The following is a 26,000-nucleotide window of genomic DNA, read 5'->3' on the forward strand; positions in this document are numbered from 1 at the left end:
CACCCTGTTAGCAATACTCCCTCTAAGCTGTGGAGTCCTGTGAGCAGAAATTCTATATTGTGAGCTACTGGCATTAAAGTTGTGATCTGCTGCATAAATTAGTTTGCTTTGGGACTTTTTCCTGAGCTAAGACAAAGTGTGTGAGCTGGAAGTTAAAAAACTGAACTAGTTCACACTAACTCAGCTTAGAGGGAACACTGCCTGTGAGGTAGGTGGAGCTGAGAGAGCTCTGACAGAAACAGCTCTTGAGAGGAACAGCTCTGCGAGAATTTGTGACTGACTCAAAGTCACATCAGCAGGTGCACGTAAAGGAGTGGGGAGTCAAACCCAATTCTCCTAGCTAAGCATCTGCGCACACAATCACTACACCAGGCTGAGTGGATATGGGGACAGAGTTGGTATCTGGCTTGTTGCTGTGTGTGTCTATAAAATACTCCATTGTGTTAGTTGAGTAACTGTTCTAGACTGAAGGGTTGTCTGGAAGCAAGTAAAGGCTTACCTTTGAAGGCCTGATGTGTGAGAGGTATCCACTGTCTGAAATGGGAGACAGTGCTTGGGAAAGTACTCAAGTAATTTGAGGATGAGGTTTCAGGTCTTGCAAGTAATTTTGCTGAATAGATGGCATCTCCATATATAATTTGTCTTAAGGCTCTGTTCTTGCTGCCTTTGTGTGGAATTATTAAGCACATTGTTGTGATATGCTTCCTAAGTTTCTGTAGAGTTTGTTGGGGCATAATCTTGTTGAGATGTTGTATTTCAACTAGAACAAGAACTGAGATCAGCAGGTTACAGTGCTGCTATTCTGTAATCTGCTTGGATGGTGGGAGTAAAATCAAGATACCAAGAATCACTTACAAATATGAGCAGTCTTTGTTTTATTAACTTTATTGATACATTACCTCCCCCCCCCCAAGTGGGGTTCCGAAGCAGTTTACATTGGTATCATCTCTGCTGGAGAATTAACAGTTTTTAGTGCTGGAACACAGACTTAAACACAAGAATTACCAAAGTACGTCAGCCCCAGTGGTCTGTGGCTTTATAGCCTGTAATTTAAATATCTTAAGAAAACCATCAAATGCAACAGTGCTGTGAAGGACATCCACTTTAGTGAATGGAAGTTTGAGCCTCCATTGGGAGTCAGTCTCTGTTTTTGATTTGTTAACACAGGACTGCTCTTGGTGTTTGTTTCCCCTTTTTACCAGGAGTGATTGCAGCAGTTTTTGCTGAGTATGAGTGATGCAAAGCTGCAGTTAGGAAGAGAAGAAAGAATGTGGAGTCCGTCCTCAGAGTGAAAGAGATCACTAAAAGTAAGTTAACATGGATACTAATTTCACTAATCTACTGTTTGAAGATACTTTTAGCACAAATATCTTTGCCTTAGATGTCAGATCATAAACACTTTTCTTGGAATTTAGCCCCACTGATTTCAGTGGAAGGCAGTGACTTCTGCATAAGTGCACTTAAAAAGTTCTGCCTTGTAAACTGTGTGCCTTTCTGCCTTGAACACTGCAAAGTGTGGAGAGTTTTGACTGGGGTTTGCTTCTTTCTTAACATCTAGAATGCTGGGGGCTTGTGGCATGCAGAAGTGTCACCAAGAGGCCCTGAAAAGGAATCGTGTGTCCTTAGCAAAACAGCTGGTGCTGAAGGAATTGCTGGAACATCTCATAGAAAAAGATGTTATCACTATGGAGATGGTAGAGATTATACAGGTACATTAACTCTTGTCAGTAACTGGAATTAATTTTTAATTATCCAAACGTATCTTCTAACATTATCGTACATCCCACTAACATCCAAAATATTCATAAGTGTAACATGCTGTTGTGAAATACGGGCTGGTTTTTTTTTTTTTTTTGCAATATAGATGATCGCATAGTTTCACTGACTGTAGCAACTTGTAACAAGCCACTTATTTAGTCAACTAAGAATTACATCCAGCAGATATGGAAGCCATTGCACACTGGAAGAGAGCTACAATGCAATTATATATGCAGAGATACTCCAGTCTAAGTCCTTGGAAATCAGTGTACTTAAACTGGAGTGACTCTACATAAAACTGCAGTGCCCGTTGTTTGCTCTGTCAGATACCAGTGTGTTCTGAGTGCCTAATGCAGACAAATTCATATCAATAAATTAATTAAATTGTGGTCTAATAACTTGTGGATTTGTTTGCAAATCTGGATAGCAATCAATGGAGAATGCATTCCAGCTAGATGTTTGACCAGTTGAACGTTTCAATTTTGAAACAGCTTTTATGTTGCCATAAGTAATCAAATGAGTTACTGATCTAACATGAGAAGGGGGCACTCACTGGAGACGATCCTGATGCTGGGAAAGACAGAAGGCAAAAGAAGGGGACGGCAAAAGGTGAGATGGCTGGACAGTGTTACTGATGTAACAATCACAAATTTGAGCAGACTTCGAAGGATGGTGGAAGACAGGAGGGCCTCGCATGACTTTGTCCATGGGGTCGCAAAGAGTTGGACTCGACTGTGCGACTGAACAACAACATAACCCAAAGGAAGGAACGTTAATTTTTGTGTCAGCATCTGTGTATGCTAGAGGATAATATGATTACATAATCTCAGTGATGGTCATTCAGCTTTTTGCTGATGCTGTGGCTGTTACTTCTCCTGTCAAACTATTCATGTTATTCTCTGAGACTTTTTTAAGTGGCCTGAAAGATGGGTGATGTGAAATACAGAGTAAGAGTCCGAATGAAAAGCATCTTAGGGTTTGAGTTTGAAGCCTTGCTTTTGCTGACTAGGACTTGTGAGGATAGCAGATGTGATGGTGACGTATTTTTTATTTTGTCATGTGTTTTTATGTTTTTTTCCTGGACTCAGGCCAAGGAGGGGAGTTTTAGCCAAAATGTAGAATTTCTAAATTTACTGCCTAAAAGAGGTCCCAAAGCCTTCTCGTCCTTCTGTGAAGCTTTACGAGAAACCAAACAGCAGCACTTGGAGGAAATGCTCCTGAGCACTATCCCCAGCCAGAGCAATGGAACTGCCAGGGTAAGGAAAAACCAAATTAAAAATGAGAAAGGAGCACGCCTGGAGTTAGTGATCTCATATTGTCTTCTCATGTGATTGTCCTGTTTTAGAAAGTGGGTTGATTTTTTGATAATCAAAAAGCTGGCAAACACTTCTTGCAGTTTGGTGTAGTGGTTAAGTGTGCAGACTCTTATTTGAGAGAACCGGGTTTGAGTCCCCACTCCTCCACTTACAGCTGCTGGAATGGCCTTGGGTCAGCCATAGCTATCGCAGGAGTTGTCCTTAAAAGGGCAACTGCTGTGAGGGCCTTCTCAGCCCCACCCACCTCACAGGGTGTCTGTTCGGTGGGGAGAAGGTATAGGAGATTGTAAGTCTCTGATTCAGAGAGAAGGGTGGGGTATAAATCTGCAGTCGTCGTCATCTTCTATGTGTTTTTATTTTTCCAAGAGTAGGGAGACTTGGGTCTGTGGTCACTTTCAAATGAATGGGGCCTCATGCGTTGTCCTGTTTTTTGGCTTGATTTTAGGACTTTTTTTTTTTTCTTATGCAGAGAACAGGACTTGTAGTGAAGAACAGACCATGAGTGATAGGATTACATAATTGTTTAAGGGTTGTAATTTCATGTTGTCAGAAGAACAACATTGCCTTATTGAATATTGCCTAAGAAGCAGTCTTCCAGATTTCACCAGGCACTGGGACAGAACTGATCCTTGAGCAGAAGTAGAATTTAATGGAATGTTGTCACATCTAGCAGGTGCCAGCCAAACCTGAAGTAATGGCATTTACTGAGAACCACTGAGATGTGTGTAGCTTCACTGTAGGTTTCATTTGTGTGTGTATGTAACAGAACCCCAAAAATCTGTTTTTTATATGATGAGCAGGAATGGACATGGAATATGAAAATAGTGATTTGTTTCATGGTTCATTGGGTTGCCTGAATCAGTGGTTCGTTTTGTTTCATGTTTTTTCCAATTTCCCAAATGATTTGTGGTTCATTCGATTTGTGAAGGTGTAGAATGGCCCCGGAGTGGGTTAAGGACTCCAAACTTGGGGCAAACTCTTCAGCAGAGTCTCCTCTATCTGCTCTTCAAGTTTGGTGTAAATTGGATTGGGAGGGAAGCTACAGCCCCCCAAAGCAGGTGCCCTCAATAAACTGCCCTCCAAGGAGTATGTCAAGCAGGGGAAGGAAAGGGAAGCCATCCTGCAGCTTCTGGTCTTGTTTCACCCCAGGAAGCTTGGAAACTGACTAGAAGGGGCAGCTCCTCTCCCAGCCCTGGGCTTCTTGTCAGTTTCCAGTGAAACTGGAAGCAGGGGCCTTGGGAGAGGAGCTGCTGCTTCTAGTTAGTGTCACTGGAAACTGACCAGGAGCTCAGGGGCTGGGGAATCATGCCAGAGCCAGGCTGCCTGGAAAAACGATACAAATGAAACCAGATGACATGCCGAGAAAAAAGGCTGGTTCGTGTTTGAATGCAGTGGTTAAGAGGAACCAGTTTGAAATGAACCACAAATTGGCTATTTTCAACTTGAATCACAATTTGTGGTTCAGTTCATGCCCATCCCTAACAATGAACATCAAAAGAAAAAAGAAATCCACATAGACACTACCATATACTCACTCATACCCCTGACTTGGTATTAATAGTCCATCATAGGTGGCTCTGGGATTTATGTGGTGTTCCAGTTTCTTTTTATCATTTAAGTATTTTCCACACTTTGGGTAAAATCCATGGAGACTGATCAATGTACCTTTTATGTAGTCACCCCAAAGGAAAGTAGTGGGATCAGCTTCTCTCTCTGTGAAACTGCAATCATGTTTTAAGATTGCACAGCTAGTTAAAACTATCTGGGAGAGTTCTTGTTGGAGATTTCATGGATCTGTGTCTCTTACAGTTGAATCATGGCTGTGAGGAAAGTTCATCGTTTCCTGTCCCTGAATCAGGAACCTTGCAGAAAAGACAACGCTTGCATGATGGTAACTTTACAATGCAGTTTGACTTTTTTGGTTGTGATGGTTAAAACTTCCCTTTAAAGAGATGAAGGAGGAGGAGAAGAGTTCCATATTCTACACCAGATTTTGGGCATTTTGTGACTCTTCTGTTGTGAAGTGTAGCAGGAAACGCCCGCTCTGTCAATTAAAGCAGGTGCTATGACAAAGAGGCTTGAGGCGAAATCAGGAAAACAGCCAAGCTTTATTTGATACACACATGCGGGCTCAGACCAGGATGGGCATCTGAGCAAAGAACATTGGGGCACGCAGGCCCTATATACTTTCTACATTTGCATAGGCATTATATCTTAAAGAACTGAGGAAATTGATGACATTAAAATAGAAACCTGATGACATTAAAATACTGAATGACACTCAACTGCCCTTTAGTGTGGAACCCTAACCACAAACCATCACCATCTGTGCTTCACCGGCGTTTTACCCTAACCGCTGCTGGTTTCGTTTGTGTTAATTTCTCTGTTCCTGTTTTATTCTCCTTATGTATTAAAGTTATTTTTGCTCCTACTTCCCAGCTTCTGCTTAAAGCCCAAGCTAAAATATTTCATTATAGCAAGCTGTGATGAGCCAATAACTAGGCAAGTCAGACATGTCTTTATAGGCCCATCTCTATTGATCCTTGAATCCTAATACCTTCTTTTCCATACATCTAAATACTCTTCCCAATATTTCCTTCTTGACCTCCTGCCTCAGAAGGAGAAAAAAATGTGTGTTTCCTATTCTGCCTCCGGTTAAATAAAGTTCAAACACTGCTCAGTGTTAGGAAAGGGGTTGTTTACCTTTAGGCAGAGATTAAACCTGGAAATATGCTAGGCCATGGGCAATGTTTTGAAAGACTGAAAATAGGAAGTTAATGTTAAAAGACCGCTTTCGCATCTAGCCTGCTCTTGCTCTCTCCAAATAGCCTTTTAAGCATCAATGTTAGGAAGTATGTTACTGTAGCTTACCTTTGGAATTGCTAGAATTTGTTCTGTCATGGAGAGCTGACTTTTCTGGACATGTCTTTGAATTGGTCCCTTCTGATTTTGTGAAAGAGTCATGGTCAGTGACCATTCTCAACATCTGTGATTTTTAAAGACATTTCCTCAGTTTGCAAAATCACAGAAACTGCTTCCAGCCAGTATATTTGCTTGCTTGGGAGTAGCCAGAATGGTTTGAGGAAGCCACAAAACAAATGGTTGTATAGACCCTTTGAAGATAGATTATTGGAAGGTAGATATTAGCCCAATATGTACTATGAAATTTTGAGTGCAAAGTTAGATTTTAGCTATATTAGGAATAGGCAACAGGTTTTGTATTTATATATTTGCATATAGAATGCTCCAAGCTACTCCAATTTGCAGAACAAATGAAAACCAGTGGATTTTATTGTTTTCTTCCCCTGTGTTTTGTTGCATTGCTATTTCATGCAAGTTCTTTGACAGATAAACTGCCTGTTCAAGACAAACTCTTGAAGACATGTACAGGCCTCCTAATAGAAATCCTTAGTAATAGATGGCAACCACTTCTTTTGTGGAGCCTCATCAGTAAGCGGCAAAATATGTTTGCAGACCACAGCATGGAAGGTAGTATCCCTTTAGAAAAAGGATTACTACTGTATCTTTTTTTTGAAGTTCTTTCAGTGTCCTTGCAGGAGTGAAGTAAAATGGTGTTGGAAAAGCTAGTCTAGTTTTTATACCCCAAGTCCAGATTTTATACCCAATTCTCTGAGATTCAGCTGTACCGTGATGATTTTTTACATTGTAAACTCTTTCATTATTAACCAGTAACTAAATAAATTATTCAGTGGGTAGTTTTGCCATCTGTGTCTGAAACACATACATAGCACAAAGTTATAATTGGCCGCCATTAGTTGTCGTCTTTGGCAACTTGCATAGGACATGGTGCTTGGGTTTGAGCAAATTATGGAAATTTAGCTTCAGATAATTGAACAGGAATGAGAAGAAAAATCAGCAGAGAAAGAGTACATGCATGTATGAATTTTGGTGGCAAATACTTGTTTTGATACATGAATAGTATGTATTTTTGTTATTAAAAGTTTTTCTTTTTAGTGGTTATAGTAAAACCTTTTTTTACCAAGACAGTGATATAATCTGAATCAAATTTTAAACTAATACTGATTGAAAACCTATCTAAACGTGTATCATTGCCATGAGAGAAAGATGGTCATTATTTTGAACACCAGAAAAGTTAAAATTATAATGTAATGTATTTCTAATTAATTTTGTTCTCCGAACTCTGTGTCTAGATTTATTCTTTTGCACAGAGACTCTAGATCTGTCTATACTCTGGAACGTTTATTAGTTACCTACTATGTTCCAAGATTGCAGTCTTATTCAGTGTCATGGGGGTTAGCCCTGTTAAATCCAGTGGGACTGAATGACAGAAAATACGCAGTGTGCATCACTGAAGTTCCTTGGCCACTGAGCATTGAAAAGCTTTTTCACAGAACATAGTAGCAACATGATTTCAGTTTTTAAAAGCGCCTCTTTCCCCTCTAGATAATACAAAACAAGGAACAAAATGGGGTGCTTTTAATAGTTCCGGATAAGAAGCACTGGGATCATTGAGTTCTACGTGGGACCCGAAGCAACTGATCACAATATATTGGTGTGGCTTATCTGGTATATCTAATTATCTCAAACCGGCTGCACTGTTATGCATAAACATGCAAGACATTTTCCCAAGTGCACATACCTTGCAAATTATGCAGTACTCCAGAACAGTTGTTTAAAAGAAGATTTACAGTGCCAGTTCTGTGCATGCTTATTCATAGATTCAGAGTTAAATCATGCTGAGTCCAGAGCAGCTTAAATCTGAATAAATATACATATGATTATGTTATTGGGGACTACTAAAGAAAGAGCTATGTAAGCCCCTGACAGTCTTCTGGCTGACCTTCATTCTCCACCTCTGATCTGTTTGTCAAACGCACCATTCCATATAATGGGGTGTGATTTTGAAGGAGGTTAGTGATAGGTCTTTATAAGCAGCCCAACTTTCCTCCCAAGACCTGATCCAGCTCCTGATGGTAGGTGGAGTCTCAATCTTGGGTCCATCTACCTCCCACTTCTGATCTCTCTTCCTGCTGCTGTATTAACTCTTAAGTCTGTATCTGTTCTTTTAAAAATGTGTTTTCCAAATAAGACAAAAACTGATTTAATAAGGTAGCTTCTCACCATGAAAGTTATGCATATTGGTGAATAACACAAGATTATAGTATTGCTAAGCAAGTTATAGAAAATTTAACATTAAACGCTTAGCCATTATCTAGCTTTGAATTTAGATAAAACATTTAAAAGCTGTTAAGCACTTAACAATTTCCATTAATTAGAAACAGTTTCTTCCCAAAACATCCTGCACTATCAAGGTTAATACAAATGTCACGATGGGGTGCTTCAAAAATTCTATTAAAGTGCAATGGTTATCCATTTTCACATCTTATATGGTTCTGGGTATTTACCAGATTATTGTAGTTGCACAGGAGTTATATGCTATGTTGCTAAAACAGGGGTGGTCAAACGTGTTTATTGTAAGAGCCACACAGAATAAATCTCAGATGTCTGAGAGCCACAAGACATGAACGTCAGATTTTTGAGAGCCATAAGATGTGGAAGGCAGGCAAATAGATGGCAGGAGCGGGGAGGGAGGTGAAAAGAAAGCAACTTAAATGCATTCTCTAAGCTGGCCAATGGGTTGGTGGGGGCTGCAACAGCCACACAGTATGTGTGAAAGAGTCACATGTGGCTCCTGAGCTGCAGTCTCGCCAACCCCTGTGCTAAAAAAAATCATCTTGCCTGATGATTTAAATTTCTTCTTTGCAGAATCAATGGATTATTCCTGGGATAATGGAGACGGTCCCCACTACCCTCAAGTGAAGCCGTGCACACCAGAATTCTACCATGCTCACCAGCATCTGGTGAGTAATTAAAAGTTGTAGAAGCTGAGAGCATCTCTTACTGCTAAAGAAGTGGGATTCTTGTATAGATGATTCACAAAAACAGTTTCATACATGGCCTAAACAGTATTACCATGTGTGATCTGTTCTCTTGTCAGTGAGACCCACGTCCTGCGTGAACAGGTCTACTGCTCCAAACTGAACCCAGAGACACAAAAACAGTCAGCCATAGAAGAGGAGCCTCTCCTTTGCTGTGGTTCCTTCTGTAATGGGTTTTATTAGTCAGTTAGATGGAGTAGTAATTTTGTGGGCCTGAATCAGAGACAAAGTAATAGGACTCCAGTGCAAAGTTTGCAGGAAAAACAAAGACAGGAATTTAGCAGAATATCAGAAAAGCATGCTGTCAAAGTAATATTCAGATAATTTATAGTACCAAAGTATTAAGGGGCTCATTGATACCAGTACCTTGCCCCAGCATTCATATAGTATTCACCAACATCATGCAGTGTATATTACAGAGAATGGAGGGATGAAGAGGGGGAAGAAAGCAAGAGAACACAGGAAGTATTACCTATCCTTTTCTGAAAAGGGGTGTCTGGGGGTGGCTTACAGCATTAGGTATCTAATCCAAGTAGACCTGAGACCTACCAAAATTCAGAGGTTTGACGTTCCAGTATTACTTGCGTGGTGAGGCAAGTATCAAGGCTGACCCTCATTGGTCTGGGAGAATTGTTCTGTCTTGAACATGAGACCTTAGAGCAAGCCTCTCTGTGATGACATAACCAAGTGTAACCTGGGTTTGGACCAGTGAACTCACAGCAACACGCCTTAAAGCAAAATACAGCATTATTAGAAAGAAAATAGAGGGGGGGGGAGATTTTAAAAACAATATATTTCCAATGTAAAGTTCAAGCACACCAAAAATAATAAAACTGGCTTCCTAAATACCTGTATCTTTTGCATTTGTCTAAAACTGCCTAGGTGCATCTGGCTGATAGTGGAGAATTTTATTAGCATCTTGTGATTTAAATAATTTCATATGTACTAGGAAACAGGATTAATCAGATTCTGTGTCCCACAGGCATACAGGTTGATATCGCGCCCAAGAGGCTTGGCACTTATACTTAGCAATGTGCATTTCAGTGGTGAGAAGGATCTAGAGTTCCGTTCTGGTGGGGATGTAGACCATGCTGCACTACAGAAACTATTTGAATACCTTGGGTACCAGGTGTTTGTGCGGCATGATCAGACTGTGCAGGTGAGTCTGGAGAACAGAGCAAGTATGACAAACGCCTGCATTGTATCTAGAGTTTAGCTTATTTTCAAGAAGCACCTGGTTTCAGGGGAGATGGAACTGGCACAGTTTCTATCATAAAAACATTAATTTATGCTTATGCAAACATTTGTTTCCACTCATTTCTAAGTGGAATTATAATCAACTCTGTCTAAAAACCACATTTTTAGGTGCTGTTTGTGTGTGGGGGTGTGATATAGAAATAATTTTTCCACAAGAGCCCTTGCCTATATACCAGCAATGATGATGGCTTTCAACACTGGTGACTGAAGCCCCAGAGTTACTGTCAGCCTAAAGTGTAGTTGAAGTTAGGCAAGCTTAAGCCAGTTATTTTAGAACAAAATAGGTTGTGCTCATTGTGCTTGGGAAAGGGCTATGAGCACAGCAGCAGGAATACATTTTCTTTCCATGTCTTCTGCCTGCTTAGAAGTAAATCTTACTGTATTCAGTGAGCCTACTCCCTGGTAAGTGTGCATATGATGGCAGCCTAAGATTGCAAGCTTGTGCACACTTAATTTGACAGTAAGGCCCATTGCGTTCAGTAGTGCTTGCTTCTGAGTAAACATGCAAAGGATTGTACTATAAATGTTCTGTACGCACATGGTTTCCAAAGTCAATAACCTGCAGCATTTACTGTCCTTATGTTCATGTCTATACTGTAAATGAAAGCCTGCCATCTGGTACTCTGAAAAGCATCCTGTGCCCACCTGGATCTGTTGGTGGCACAATGTAAATCTTTGTGAATATTGTATCTAATGGTAAAGTGGGTGGCTAATCCCAGTCCTGAAAGTAGCAAAACAAGGCCAACCTCAGAAGATGTTTCTGTGTGTTAGGTGGAGCCCCCAGACAGGCAGAAAAACAACCATAAGGAAAATGGGAGTGGTGGAGGAAGATCCTGTGCTGAGATCCTTTTAAAAGCAAGACAGACGCAGAAATGCAGACACCAGTTCAAGCCCTTGAAGGGAGAGGAAAACCAAACAACTGTGCACACGAACTGCAGAAAGCAAACTAGTTTACAAACTTGAAAATTTCTGTTTCATTTTTTCATAGAACAAAATAGAATAATATAAAATAATAGCAGTTCATGAAAGCACTCTCAGATACAAAGAAAACAGCTTGAAGATGCTGTATAATCTCAAAACTTGGTAATTTCACCAAAATGCTCATTCAATGCAAGGTCCTTCTAAAATTTTTAGCAAAATATTGAGTGAGAAAATTTTAGATGGACCTTAAGTGACTTTGCATTGAATGAGCATTTTGGTGAAATTACTAAGTTTTGTGATTATGCAGCATTTTCATGCTGTTTTCTTTGTATTTGAGAATGCTTTCATGAATTGCTGTTATTGATTTATATTAGGTATTCTGTTTTGTTCCATGAAACAATGAAACAAATCCTCAAGTTTGTAAACAAGTTTGTTTTTCGCAGTTTGTGTGCACAGTTTGGTTTTCCTCTACTTGTACTGTGTATTCCTGTTTGCTTTGCCCAAGCTCCTGTAGAATTCCTGTTTGCTTTGCCCAAGAGCCTGTAGAATTCTGAAGAGGGAAATTTTTGAGTATATGCATGCACGAAAAGCTTCTCAGTCACATCTCTGTCTTTCCTCACCTCCCTCCACTCCTGCAATTTCATACAGGCTTTCAACTTGTTCTCATTAGTAGCGAACTTCATAGTCAAGTTCTCACTACCCAGTATGCCGTAAATTGATGCCACTGCTCCATAAATACCCTCCTTAATTTAAGAATTTCTTTTGCATTGATATTTAATCATTAACTTCTTGGCATAATATTCAATATTTTATGCAGTCAAGTCTCCTGCGGTTTTGCTTCCAAAAAGTTGCTCAATAAGCCAAGTTCTACATTTCTGTCATATGTCAAATAAGCATCTTCCTCCAGCTTAGTGACTTCAGGTTTTTATCATTCATAAACCCTCCAATTCCTCTGGAATTACTTCGCTGTATGAAAGCAACACCCTGTAATCCAGAGGTCCCCAATCTTTTTGGAAGCTGTGAGTACCTTTGGAATTCTGGCACAGCATAGTGGACACAGCCACGAAAAATGGCTGCTGCAGCTTACCTTCAGTCACACAGTGACAATCCCATGTACTGTGGTGGCACCTGGTGCCAAAGCAACACGTTGAAAAATCTGCATGGGCAATCAGATTTCCAATGGCAGATCAGAAGCCTTGCTGCAAAAGTCCCATCTGGCCCTGCTCCGTTATAAGAACACTTGGTGAGTGCCAGGAAAGGTTTCAGTGGGTTCCATTGTGCTCACGGCCACCACAGTGGGGCTCCTCACTCTCATCTTTCCTCATTTCCCCCTCTAATAGGTTCCCTTTGTGACTGTATCTATTTGTTGTGTTGGCTATGTCAGAAGCTTATATTTTGTCATTAGCTAGAATGATCTGTTTCTAGAATTACTGATTTTAGTTATCTCTTCAGGAAATGCAGGAAGAATTGGAAAAATTTTCAAAGAATCCGGCTCACAGAGAAGTAGATTCTTGCATAGTGTCGCTTCTCTCCCATGGCATAGAGGGTGGAGTCTATGGAGTAGATGGCAAGCTGCTTCAGGTACCTTATCATATGTGGGTTTCTTCCTTAGTGTAGAGGGTCAGTCATGTAAGGAAGATGAAATTGACAACCATTGGCTAATATAGTTATGACAGAAGCTGGCCTGAAGTAGAATTGAGGGTGTTTGGAGGAGGAAATGTATAGGAAAGAGTGGGTGTTGGTATTACGTTGAACGTTGCTTACCGCTTTGTCTTTTTCACAGCTTTCGGAAATTTTCAGGCTCTTTGATAATGCAAACTGCCCCAGACTGCAGAACAAGCCCAAAATGTTTTTCATTCAGGCATGCCGGGGAGGTAAGTGACCAAATGAGGAACGGCTGGGTGGGTCTCACAAAACCATTCCCCCCTTTCTGTGCAGCTTGCTCTCAACTCTCCTCTTTGCTTCTCTCAGGTGTAAGCGGAACCCACATTCACCTCCCTGCCTTGCTGTTGCCACTACCTCTTTCTGTAAGTGCTTCTCACTCTGCATGGCATTTGGTCCATGAATCACAGACCCTGCAGCACCATGGGGAAGGACCAGGGAGACTCTCTGTAACAACTCTCATTGTCATGCATGTGTGGTGTAGATTGCCTAACCACACTAATCACAGTCCAGCAGTCAGAGGATTTTATCTCAGCTACTCTTTCTTACTCTCATCTTCCGAACGATGACATTTTCTTATCTTTGCTGGTCTTCAGGGAATGAATTAACTGCAGCATGAGGGTCAGCAATGCTTCTTCTGGAATCTCATCTGTAAGAATTATGATCTCCTTGAAAAGAGAAATTCCATTGAGAAGATGGTTCTGAGATTCCTACTTTTCTCTTGATATATCTAGGCAACGTCACAAGATTCAGAAAAGCAGGCTTTGGGATGTTCTCTCCTCCACTAATTTTTAGTGTTAGACTCTTTTCTTGTGTGGTGGTGGGTGGAACTAACCTAGAGATAGAAGTTGGGGGTGAAAGTTAGTAGGAAACATATATGGGTTATAACTTTCACTGCTAATTTATATATTGTTTCAGGAAGACTATGTTTTTGGCCCTATGGCTGCACAGGCTTTTCCCCTGTTGGATTTAATGAAGGAGGGGGGGGGTAGAATCTCAGGTGAAATCACCATGCCTTGCTCTTGTACAAGTGGAAAGCTTGCTCCATCACATTTTCTCTGCCAGCAAATGAGTGAAGAGAAGGAAGCTGTAAGGTCTGTTTCATCAAAGGGTTCAACTTCAGCTGTGTATGTAGATTTTACGTAAGCCTACCTGGATAAACCAGGTAAAACAGGTAGCTCATGCAACTACTTCTGTATGTTGCTTGATTCTTGCATGCTCTAGAAAATACATTTTCTTTTCCTGGAGTCAATTTCAGAAAGTATGCGTGGAGTGTTTATATGGAACGCATAGGCCAAAGCTAGTTGTTTTAGAGGGAAATCAGTGTAAGAAGACATGAGCAGCACAGCTAATCACAGTGCATAATGAGGGAGAAGCCATTTCCCCCCTTGTGTCCAGAAATGTGTCGGCTTCCTTGTTCCTGCCTCAGCTTCCTTTCCAGTCTTACCTGACTGTGAAAAAAACAGATTTCTATTAAGGGAACAATTCATCATGGCATTCATTATTAACTTGGGCTAATTCGCAACAACTTGAACTATTCAGAGCCTGGAAGCAAAAGGCATCTTTTCTGTCTCCAGCGGAAAGCCTCTTACAGGAGGCAAATCCTGGGGTGGCGTGCCTGCAGAGTTTTCTGTCAGCCTTAGAAGAAATTGCTTTGAATAGATTCGGAAGAGAGGGCTATTGGGATGAGCTTTGCAGCAGCTTGAGGTTAAGCTTGTCTCCTTGAGACGAAACAAGAGTTTCTGACCTTGAAGAGAGCTGTTGCCGGCAACTTAACTGCAATTCAAAATGCAACTGTTGGCAGTTTAGTCTTGTTTTGCAAGTTTGCAGTTGTGTAAATGTGCGGGTGTTAGTTGACTGAACTTTATCAATATGATTTTATTCAGGCATGATCCAGAGAACTGTGAGCAGAGCTATTTGCCCAGTGGGGCTTCGCCACCCCCACCTTCCTGCTTACAGCCCTCTTTTCCACTGAAAATCCACTCCTGAGGGACCTGTGGGCATGGATGGCATGTGGCATAGAAGTCTACAGTTGGAAGGGGCAACTCTCTAATATATGCATGGTATGTGCAATCAGAGTTGCCTTCCACATGTGTCAGCAGGAGTTTGGCTCTTGGGTCTCTACTGCATGACTTGAGAGACTTGAATCAAGACCTCCCTTCTTGAAGTAGACATTGTAGAACCACCGCCAGAGAGTCCAGTGATGCAGGATTTACTAATTATGGTAATTTTCCTTTTTGGAGAAATAGTGTCTCCAATGTGGCATTCCTTATTGCTCTTGGCTTTTTTTCTGTTAGTTGGATAATCAGTACTTAGAAGAGTATTCTGCAATCCCAGAGAGTATTCTGCAATCCCAGAGAGTCCTGCCTTAACTACTAGGTCTTATTTCACACATTTTTCATGTATTCCTTAACAGGAAAGTGCTGCAGCCTGGATTTTTACTGTCCTATTTACCCCAACACCTTTAAACTGCATATACATATGTTGCTATATATAAGGAGTATTTTGGATATTTCGTACTGTGTGAGGGGTGTGGTGATTATAAAGAAGGTGTGATTGGCACACAGTGTTCATGATTTTAAAAACTTCTTTTCTTCATACTTCACTCTCATATTTGCTTCTCTTGCTGTTGGAACCATTGCTTCTAATCTGTACCTGTCCAACAAAGATTAACATTTCTGTAGGTATCAGTACTTGTGATCTTCTGAATTTTATCTTCCCTCCCACAAATTTTCTATTTTTGACTGTTACTAACATTTCACACATGTACAGGTGAGAGAGAAAGCTGGAAGGGATCACTTTGTTGGTCTTAAAGATGCAACTTGACTTCTGCTTTGTATCATTGCATATATTATTGCTGTTCAGCAGCTAATTTTCCCTGCTCCTCTTCCTCTAGCTTCCTCTGCCAATCTCCAAGGGAAATTTCAGGAGTCATCCTGGCTTGCGCATGGCTTCCTTTTCATGCAATGAGTATAAGACTCTTAATCCCATGTGCAATGGTAGCAGTGCATCCTCCCAGGGTCCATTGATCAGCTAATCTCCCTGGGATATAATGTAGACAAGTGGCTGTGAGGGTCTTGTCCTGGCCAAAATACATCAGTGTTGCCAGAAAGAGTGGAATGGTCTGGGAAGGTGTGGATCTTGGCCTAACAGTAGTCACAAGAATTGTTTGAATACTAAATGGTGTCTTTAAAGATGACCAACAGAGCTGCATGTGATTATGTTTCTGCCCTTCTGTTTCCTTTTATTAGATGAGACGGACCGAGGAGTGGACCAAATAGATGGGAGTGAGCGTGCTGATTCTCCAGGTTGCGAAGAAAGTGATGCTAAGGTGCAGGATAATTCCAAGCTGCGCCTTCCCACATGCTCTGATATGATCTGTGGTTATGCCTGTTTGAAAGGTATCTGGGATAAGAACTGTGAACAGTGCAAACATTGCATCTTTGAGCTGAGCTGAACTGAAGGCTAAATTTCGTTAATTTGTTTACAGGCACAGCTGCCATGCGGAACACTAAGCGTGGATCCTGGTATGTTGAGGCACTCACCTCTGTGTTTGCAGAGAGCTCACGAAATATGCATGTAGCGGACATGCTTGTGAAGGTGAGTAGGCTTGCATTTTGAAGGCTGTGAATGCTTCCCTTTCCACTGAGCCTCATGTTTTGTGTCGTTATGCATGTGCGTGCATCCCCCTGCTAGAAGAACCACCAATTTTAAAAACGAGTTTGCTCTTTCCCACAACAGCTTCTGAGGGTATAGCTTTGTGTCCAATACCTCCAACAGAAAAACTGCCTTGAATAAGTTCAGCTATAACTGAACAGAGATAAAAATGATTTTTTAAAATACTATTAAATCTCTCAGCCTTTATTTTGCCTTATGTTTTAAATACTATTAAATCTCTCAGCCTTTATTTTGCCTTATCTTCTTTGTCTGTAGGTGAACAGATTGATCAAGCACCGAGAAGGCTATGCCCCTGGCACAGAGTTCCACCGCTGCAAGGAGATGTCGGAGTACTGCAGTACTCTCTGCCAGGATCTTTACCTATTCCCAGGCTTTTATCCTGGGAACTAACTCTGCCGTTCTTGCTCTAAAGGCAGTAATGAGGACAGCTTCCTTTGTAGCCCTGAGGCTATTAAACTACCTGTCTGAGGTGGTCTGAGAGGTGCACTTCCTCATGGCATCTAGCAGGAAGCGTCAGAGGCCCACCTTATTCCGAAACTGGCCGATGAGCCATTGTGTGTTGCAGCGTCTCTTTTGCGCTTCTGCCATTTTTTATATGAGCCACCTTGAGCCTTGAAAAAGGCAGCATATAACAGTGGTAAGTTCACAGACAGTGGCTAGCCAGGCTGGTTTTCTTAATGCCTGCGAAAGCTTCACTAACATTGCTCTTTCTAATAGAATATGTTAGCGGTGGGTTCCTATAACACAGATCAGGTTTTTATAATTTTCATTTTTCTGTTTGTGTGCCCAAACTTGTGAGTGGTGGGCAGGACCTTAACAATGACCAGTTTGTGGGCATTCACAACAAATAGGAATATGAAGGGAGGGGGGAGTTACTCAAAGTTACTATTTAGAAAAAGTAAAAATGTATAGTTTTTGAAAATGTCTTTTATAGTTTTATAAATTTCTACGCTTTAAGAGAAACTCATGTTCACCACTTGGTTGTCTGTGCAGCAACTGGCAAGATAGCTGAAAAGGGACTCTTGCCCTAAAAATGAGAGGAAGTGTATTTGCACAGGTGTCTGCTTACCTGTTGGTAGTGATGCAGGAAAGTGCAGCAGCTGAACTGACTCCTACCTCTGGTGTGGCTGGCTAACTCTGAGTGGCCCCTGAATCTCATCCTTGTTAGTCATGCAGCAAACCATAGCTGGTTGTTAAAAGCCAGACCAAAGCTATTTTCTTCCCTTGAAACAGCAGCTGGAAAGTGGAAATGATTGATTGTTGAGCTGTGCTGAATGGGGTGGGGAAGGGAGAGAGTATGTGAAGTTGAGGCTCCACTGGCGTCTTTCTGCATACAAACAATGTCATAAGGAAAAAAATCTTTGCAGCAGGGACTTTTGATGCTGTCAGGAAAGCAGTGCATTCTGTACAAGACTTTTGACTGCATGCGTCAGAACTAACGTTGTGTTTCAGAGATCCAGAGTGGTGATTTCTAATGTTAGTCTAGGATAATGAGCTGTATTATATGCAGACTCGCAATCTCATTTAAGGGATGCCCCCTTGTTCTGCTTGCTTGTACTCTCTGCCTGCCTTTTCCTATCACTCTTAATCCCTGCTCTCCCTTCCTGAGCCCTTCATGTATTATCAGGGAGTACTTGACTTTGATCTTGCCTCCTGCTGTTAGCTGCAAAAAGTTAGACGATTATTTTAGAGACATTATTTTACAGTCTTGCTTTTTTATGGTAGCACCGACTGCTTTCTTCTGAATGAGGAGGCATGTGTATGTGCTGGTCTCCTGTGGATGACTGGCCTGGGAGTAGCTGCTGCTCGCCTTAGGCCAATGTAGAAGTTACCTGTGACATGAAACCCAGCCTGGCTGTCCCTTTTGCAGACAGACACGTTGCTGGACCACTCACATTTTCAAGCATACCATTTGGCTCAGGACGGTGGCACGGGAGGAGGACCTTCACCCTTCCCTCCTACATTGTCTTATTCTGAGCCAAAACAGCCATGGGGGTGATACTTGCCTTACTATAGGATGGTAGATGAACCAGCTGCAGCGTGTGGAGCCCTGGCCCAACCTATGTTACAGGTACCCTCTAGCTTAGCTTTTAGGCGAGGGGTGGAACAGAAGGTTGGACTGTTGATGTGGCTCACTGGAATCACTCCCTATGGACACAGGCTTTGCAGTGCACTTTTTGCTATTAGCTGTTCAGTGGCCATGCATTCTGTGCTTCACTGCTTTAGCAATTTTACAGTGATTTAAAAATACTACTACTTGGAAATAATTTATCCCTTAAAGTCAGGGAGAATTAATAGCTTCAGCTGGCATGTCATGGAAAGGAAATCTTTTTGTTTTTCTACTACATACACCTCACTGTATGTAGCCAGGGGTAAAGACAAGGGGTATGGCATGACTAACAATGTTATTAATGCATTAATGGGTACTGTAAGCAGTTCTTAGTTCTTTTGGGGAAGATCCCATTTAAATAAAGGGCAAAGTATCATTAGTCAGTCTGTTTCATTTATTCATATAAAAGTGTACTCCAGTGGTGAAATCCAGTGCCCATTAGTTACTGGTGTCTGAAGAATTAGAACTGTGGTTGTTTGAGATGTTGCAGAGATCCAGAAGCTTGCCTTTCCTTCTGCTTTTCTCAATATTGTTGCACCTTTGGGTTCGTTTGTCCATTGTTTGTGTTTTACATTACTGTACCCTAAGAAACATGCAGCCAAGGACCAGGCCTCTTGCCCTTGAAGTGAAGCAACTGTCCTTCCACTCTGGTTGCTTTGTGATTCCTCCTTGCCCAGTATTTCATGCTGTAGTTTTAAAGCAAAAATAATTAAGAAAGCAAAAAAGTAGAAGCATCTGTTGGAGAAAATCAGAACTCTCAATAGTTATGTTCTTTGTATCTTCCTGGTTGAATGTTAAAGATGATCATATTTTGCCATATCGCTAAAAACTGGCCTGTGTTCCAAAGCTAATGGAGAGGAATTCCTGTTTCAGGGCCAGTGGGCACTTGAGGTCAGGATGCCAGTTAGGAGTTCATATTTTTGGCAAAAGGAGAAGCAGAGTGGGCTCTTGTTTCTCCACAGATTGGTGCTTGATGTTTGTGTCAGTGCAGCTGTCTCTCCCTTTGTTTGGAAAAGGGGAGCCCATGTCTTGATCACTGCCATTTTTGATAATAAATGTTTGTATATTGACTGCCTCGGTGGGCAAAAATAAAGTGATTCAGTTTCCTAACAGATGTGTCTCCTCTCGTCTTGTGAGTCTTTGCCTCCCGTTTCTGGATTTGTGATGCAACCAGAGGGTTAGCTTAATTTCCCATCAACGGAATAGAACTTTCCTGCTCCAAAGGCAGCTCATGGATCTCAACAAAATGCTGCTGCTGTTGGATGAGGACTCTGAGGAATGAGATGGGGGGGGGGGTCTGCAGCAGAAAGGGGGAGTTGATAGAAAATGTCGGTTTAGCTTGAGTCCAACCATGCTTCTAGAAACAGGCCTACTGCCAATAAAAAACACTAGTACAGGAAACAGTTTGTGCTAGTACTTAGATTCTCGTTGTAGATTGTGGTGTTGCACATGGATGTGAAAAGTTTGGAGACCGTTGAAGAATTCAAAGTTGGGCGTTGTTTTTAGTGTCAGTGCCAGGTGTCAAACTCATTTGTTATGAGAGCCAGAACTGACATCAGTGTCGCTTTGTCGGGCCAGGCCAGGTGTGCCATAAAATGTAATGCCAGGTACTAGAGGTATAAACTTCATAAAGGACACAGGGAAACCCAATGAACAACATTATTTTTAGTCAAAATAATAACAAAAGCGATTAATTCCTAGCAGTGAGAGCAATTGATTTACTAGGGGACCCACAAAAGCCCCCATAAATATATTTAATCATATGCAAGACTAGGCTTTTCCCAATGGATACTGTAAAAGGGGAGTATCTTATACTTCTCTAGAGATTAGTTACTTTTTGCATATATAACACTCTGAGGAGATTAATCATTTTCCATGTGAGTAAATTAGGTGGTTTTTTAGCACACACAGCCATATGCCCAGCCTCAGCAGCTGAGCAACATTGTGATCCATCTCTCGCTCTGTTTCCTCTCTTCCTGTCTCTGAGGATCTTGAGGAGACACACTGGATTCTTACCACCGCCACCAACAACCCTGTAAGTTGCGTCAGCCTGAGCGATTGGCCCCAAGTGACCCGGACAACAAGGTCCAGACTTGATGGGAGGGGATTGAACCTGGGTCTCCCAGAACCCCCCAGTTTTCATCCCTCCTTCATTTCCCACAGAAGCTACAGGGCAGAGGAGAAGGCCTGATGGGCAGCTTGTTTCTGAAACCTCCAGGAGGCACTTTTTGTCCTCCCATGACCCCTTTTCCCTCAGGTTGAGAACAGGTGGGGGAAAGAAGGGAGGCCGCCATGACACTCTGCCTCCCGGCTCCATGGCTGTTCAGATGTTCAGCAGCAACAGTGGTGCCCCTTTTTGTCGCGCCTCCAGTTGCTTCTGAGACCAGAATGTCTTTGCTCTCGGAGCAGCATGCACAAGACAGCCCAGTTGCCTCCCAATCCACTCACCGGCCCTCCTCCACCTCCTGCCCTCTCCTTTGCATCAGTTGCTTGTGGGCCAGATAAGAGCCCCAGGCAGGCCAGTTCCATCCCCCAGGCTGTATGTTTAACACTCCTGAATATGTGCAGATAATTTCCTTAATGATCCCACAACCCCAGAACGAGCTCATTAAATCATCTCTCTAGTTTAGTAGTTTAGCGTTGTGTTGGAGAATATATAAAAGAACAAAATGCCAGTATATATGGGAAGGGAGTGGTGTTAAGATCACACAGATTTTTAAAACCTGAGCTTGTATGCATCATTTGCGGGAAGTAGGGGGAAGGCCTTGTCAATGTTGTCCTGGATCCGTTTCTTTCTTCCATGTGGATGAATACAGGGTAACGATTATGGGAGAAGTCGCCCATAGAATACTGAATCCAGAGGCTGCTTACAGCTACTGTGGATGTATTTCTCTTTAAGCAGCAGGATAAATCAATTAGACATTTTGGGGAGCAGCCAAAGAGAGGGCTAATACTAGCTTCAAGGGGTTTAGAGGAGAAAAAGCCTTTACAAAGAAGATCTCAAAGCAGAAATAATTGCATTAATAAGTGAAAACAAAACTAAAATTGCTGAATATGTTCATACTGCAGAGATAATGAGCTGTTCTGTGGCCATATTCAAAGTCAGGAAATTGAAGTGAAAGACATCTAGTAAAATAGTTACTTCACTGTAGAAGGCCAAGTGGGTAGGGACCATTTTTAGAGTAAGCACATGATAGATTTCAGAAAAGGTCTGCTTTGTAATTATTCAGAAGTATATGGCATTAAATAGTCCATGAGAAAATAACTGCGCTTGAATAACTGAAAGACACTCTTGCTATCCAGACTCAGTAGTGCCTTAGCAGTACCCATTTTTTAAAGTTAGTGGTCTGAATTCTTCCACTGGATGGGTGTTCAAGAATTCTGCCGACAATAAAAATCTATAGCTCTCTGTGGTTTCTGTTGGGTTCAGAGAATCGGCATATATCAACTATCAATTTTATTTAAAATATGTTTATAATCGAGTTCAACATTTCAGATTTGTTCTGGTGATGTAATATAAATTCAAATGAAGCAGTAGCAGATAAGCAAATGATTAACGTTTATAAAAATAAGGTGTTTGTTTTGCACAGTAAAACAAAGCCTGAACATGTGTAACTGGATTGAGCACATAGCTCTCCTATTTATTCCTGTATCCCTCTCCCTTCCTTCCTTCCTTTGGCTTCCTGTATGCCATATTTTAGATCATAACCTCCTTGCAGTTGGGACCTGTTTTTTTTTTTTGTTATACTCCATAAAGTGCCATTCATTATTGATCATGCTGTTTAAGTAATAAAGCTGGAGGTAGGCATACTGTGCCTCTAAACGTACTATTTTTAATTCCACTGAGCTTTCGGTCTGGCTAACAATGACAGTGAAAAACAGATATACAATGTTCTGAGTCTTTCTGCAGCAGAGAGCTTTGATTATGGCATAAATCCAAATCTGTTGGTGCTCCATTCCACTGAAGTAATCCCTTATGATACTTTAAAATACAAAAACTGTGGAAGGCCTCCAGAAAACAAGTGTCACACTCTTTAACCACAGCCTGCTGGCAGCAATTGCAATAATAGATTTCATTTCTGCCTTCAAGCTCTGAGCCTCATCTAGTATGAATCATCTCCTAGGTTTTTTAAACGCATGAAGCTTCCTGATATTGAGTCATACCATCAGTCTATCAAGGTCAGCATTGTCTGTTCTATTTGGCAGTGCCTCAGGCAGAGGTGTTTCACATCACCTACTACCTGATCTTTAAGACTGGAGATATTGGGGATTGAACCTGGGACTTCCTTTATACTGCTGAGTCACAGCCATGCCCTCTAAACAACAGCATTACATCTTCGGCCAGTTATGCATGGGTGTTTTCCCTCACTTTCACCATGCATGTCCATCAGGTTTTCTTTGTTCTGCATTGATTTTCCTCCAGTGTTCAGTTCGCTTTCTGGTTGCTGTTTACTGAGGGAGTTTTTATTCTGATTTTTCTCTCGTTTTGCTTCCAAGCTGAAGTAATTCAAAAGCATACAGATTCCCTTGGATTTTCCCCCTGCCCCTTTTGCCACCCCTCGGTCACTTCCCTGTCCACATTGAGGTCATTCTGCCCACTCCGCACCTTCTGCCATCCTCCCCCTCACTCATCAGTGTACAAGCTCCATTTTTCCTTAGTTTTTAATATATATTTTTACAAGCAGCATTAGTCTAGTGATATGAGACTATTGCTAGTCTCCAATAACTGAACTAAAAAAACCCATGAAAACAACCAGGGGTGGGGAATATTTTTAAAAAGCTGCAAGTTTAGTTTCCTGCTGGCAGGGCTTTTTTTGTGGAAAAAGCCCAGCAGGAACTCATTTACATATTAGGCCACACCCTCTGACATCACCATTGTTTCACATAGGTGATAGAAAAAGGCCACACCCCCTGATTCCAAACAAGCCGGAACTGTGTTCCTGTGCGTTCCTGCTCAAAAAAGAAAAGCCCTGCTTGCTAGTATTGAAGAAGAAGATATTGAATTTATATCCCGCCCTCCACTCCGAAGAGTCTCAGAGCGGCTCACAATCTCCTTTACCTTCCTCCCCGACAACAGACATACCCTGTGAGGTGGGGCTGGAAAGGGCTTTCACAGCAGCTGCCCTTTCAAGGACAACCTCTGCTAGGGCTATGGCTGACCCAAGGCCATGCTAGCATGTGCAAGTGGAGGAGTGGGATCAGAGGCAAACAACGGTGTCCTTGTTGCAAAAAAAAAAAAAAGATTTCAGTGCTGCGTGCAAACAAAATTAAGTGTGTGTGTGTGGGGAGGTCTCATCAGCGCAGAATGAAATTGACGAGAGGAAGAGAGAGACTGGAATGGGAAGCCTAAAACATTTAAAAACATTTTTTCTCTAGTCTTTTAGTGAACAAAGTTGGGGGGGGGTGCATTCTGGCAGTCTCTGGAAAACACTAAAATAGCAGCTGAGCCACATGGACCTTCTAGAAATCACCAAATTTAAGAATTCCTTGGGATTGTTCCATTTGAAGGACAAAGTGCAATCCACACAGGACAGGCCTTTTAAAAACTACCAAGATCACAATCATTGTGCAGGATCAAATAAGTGTATCATGAAGAGAAAACCATGCAAATATGCAAGGAAGGTCAGGAAATTAGTGTTATTATGCAGCTGCTCTAGGGCATCAGAGGAAATATCCCCCTGCCCCCCCATTATTATTTTTTTCAATTTGGTGGCTCATGACCAGAGAACTCCTTCCCCCATACATATTGCAGCCCTCTGCAAAGCGTGGTGGAGTTGTGGTTTACTTTGCACAGGCAAGCACATGCACTGCGATCGCTGCGTCTCCAGTGATCACAGCTTGTAATGCCAGTGTTAGTGGGTTCTACTGTGCATTCTGAACATTCAACATTTTCCCCATATTATGAGATTGTGTGACTCTTTCCCATTTTTCACAGTGGCCAATAACACAGCAGAGTGCTCAACAATATGGAAAATGGGGCTTTGCAGTTGCTTGTCAGTTTCAAAAAGTCTAGTCAGTTTCAACATCTTCCCTCTTTTTGTTCCTTTCTGTTCCCTTTCATTCATTGAATTCATGCACAAAACCTGAACCATGAGGATTTAAATGGAAAGGTGCTTGCTGGATGCTACCATTTTGCTGATAGGGCAACTGTAATTTAAAACAAACAAACAAAAAAAACTTTGGACACCCCTCCCCCACATCACAAGTGAAGTTCCATTCAGATTTAGAAAAGTGGATTTTTAAAATCATAGCTGCAGAATAGATACACCAAAGAAAAAAGTATGGTGCATGAGGTGGGCACAGAATCTGAAGTCAAGATTAAAGGCTTATTGCTCTCAAAATCTGCAGTAAGGTGTGGGCATAATGAGCCTTATTATGTTAATTGCAGCCATAAGTTGCTTATTTAAAATAAATAATTGTGGAGTGTAAAGGAAATCTAAAATGAGGTAATAATGGACCTGTCAACACTGATAAATGATTAGACGTAGCCGTGTTGTCTTTTTAAAGAAATATATATACGATTTCTCAGACCCACTAAAACCCTTCTGCACTGGCTTGTTTTGTCTCTTGGTTTCCTGGCCTTTGGGGCCTCTGCATCACCACCGGCTTGACCTGGAGAGGCAGAATGTATTCATTAGCTCAGTGGCACCCAACCTTTTTGGCACCAGTCCGACCCTGGGGTTGGTCCACCCACCGCGGCCCCAGGGCCAGCAGGGTGGGGGCACTGAATTCGGCCTCCCCCCCCACGGCACCTCCTCCCCCCCTCTTTTCACAATTTTAAGGCCCAGGAAAGGGCGGTGAAGTACCTCCAAGGCTCTTTAAAGGCCAACCGCCCCCCCCCCAATCAGATGATCAGCGGGGAAAACCACAGCAACAGTAGCAAGCGACCCACTGAAAAAGCACTGCCCTTGTCTCCTCCGCACTTCCTTCCTGGGCATGGAAAGGAAGTGGGGAGGAGGCAAGGGCAGTGCCGCTTTTTCAGCTGCTCGCTCACCACTGCTGCCGTGGTTTCCCCACCAATCAGCTGGTTGGCGGGAGATGGTCAGCCTTTAAAGAGCCTGGGAGGCGTTGGCCTTTAAAGAGCCCAGAATAGCTCATGCTAGTCATCCCATGCATCACTGATACTCAATTTTTATTCCATGGGTGAAATTCTCAGCCCTCAGAAGCCTGGATCAGCATAACTTTTTCCAATCTTTTCCACAAAACTTAGGGAATAGGGGATTCTCAAAAGTTCTGCACTGCTATCCCACGTTTTAATTTGCAGTTGTATCCTGTTGGAATTTCTTCACTGTCAGGATTGTGGTCTACTTATGGAGAATATTCAGATGAAGTCTTTGGGCCTCGAATAGAGTTTCCCAAGAGACACCACTGGGAGTC

The 26,000-nt window shown here is 42.0% G+C and overlaps 1 protein-coding gene across 1 annotated transcript; it reads left to right on the plus strand.

Moving 5' to 3' along the window:
• Nucleotides 1-1,199: 1,199 nt before the first annotated feature.
• On the plus strand, nt 1,200-19,735 carry CASP2 (caspase 2). The gene is made up of 11 exons (XM_060236929.1): nt 1,200-1,307; nt 1,559-1,709; nt 2,847-3,014; nt 4,884-4,965; nt 8,823-8,917; nt 9,978-10,154; nt 12,626-12,754; nt 12,957-13,047; nt 16,087-16,236; nt 16,326-16,435; nt 16,769-19,735. Exons 2-11 carry the CDS (start codon nt 1,560-1,562, stop codon nt 16,901-16,903), a joined length of 1,287 nt encoding a protein of 428 aa, XP_060092912.1. The 5' UTR covers nt 1,200-1,307; nt 1,559; the 3' UTR covers nt 16,904-19,735.
• The last annotated feature ends 6,265 nt before the right edge of the window (nt 19,736-26,000 follow it).

Source organism: Heteronotia binoei, chromosome 4 (genome assembly GCF_032191835.1).
Source record: "Heteronotia binoei isolate CCM8104 ecotype False Entrance Well chromosome 4, APGP_CSIRO_Hbin_v1, whole genome shotgun sequence".
Taxonomy (NCBI): Eukaryota; Metazoa; Chordata; class Lepidosauria; order Squamata; family Gekkonidae; genus Heteronotia; species Heteronotia binoei.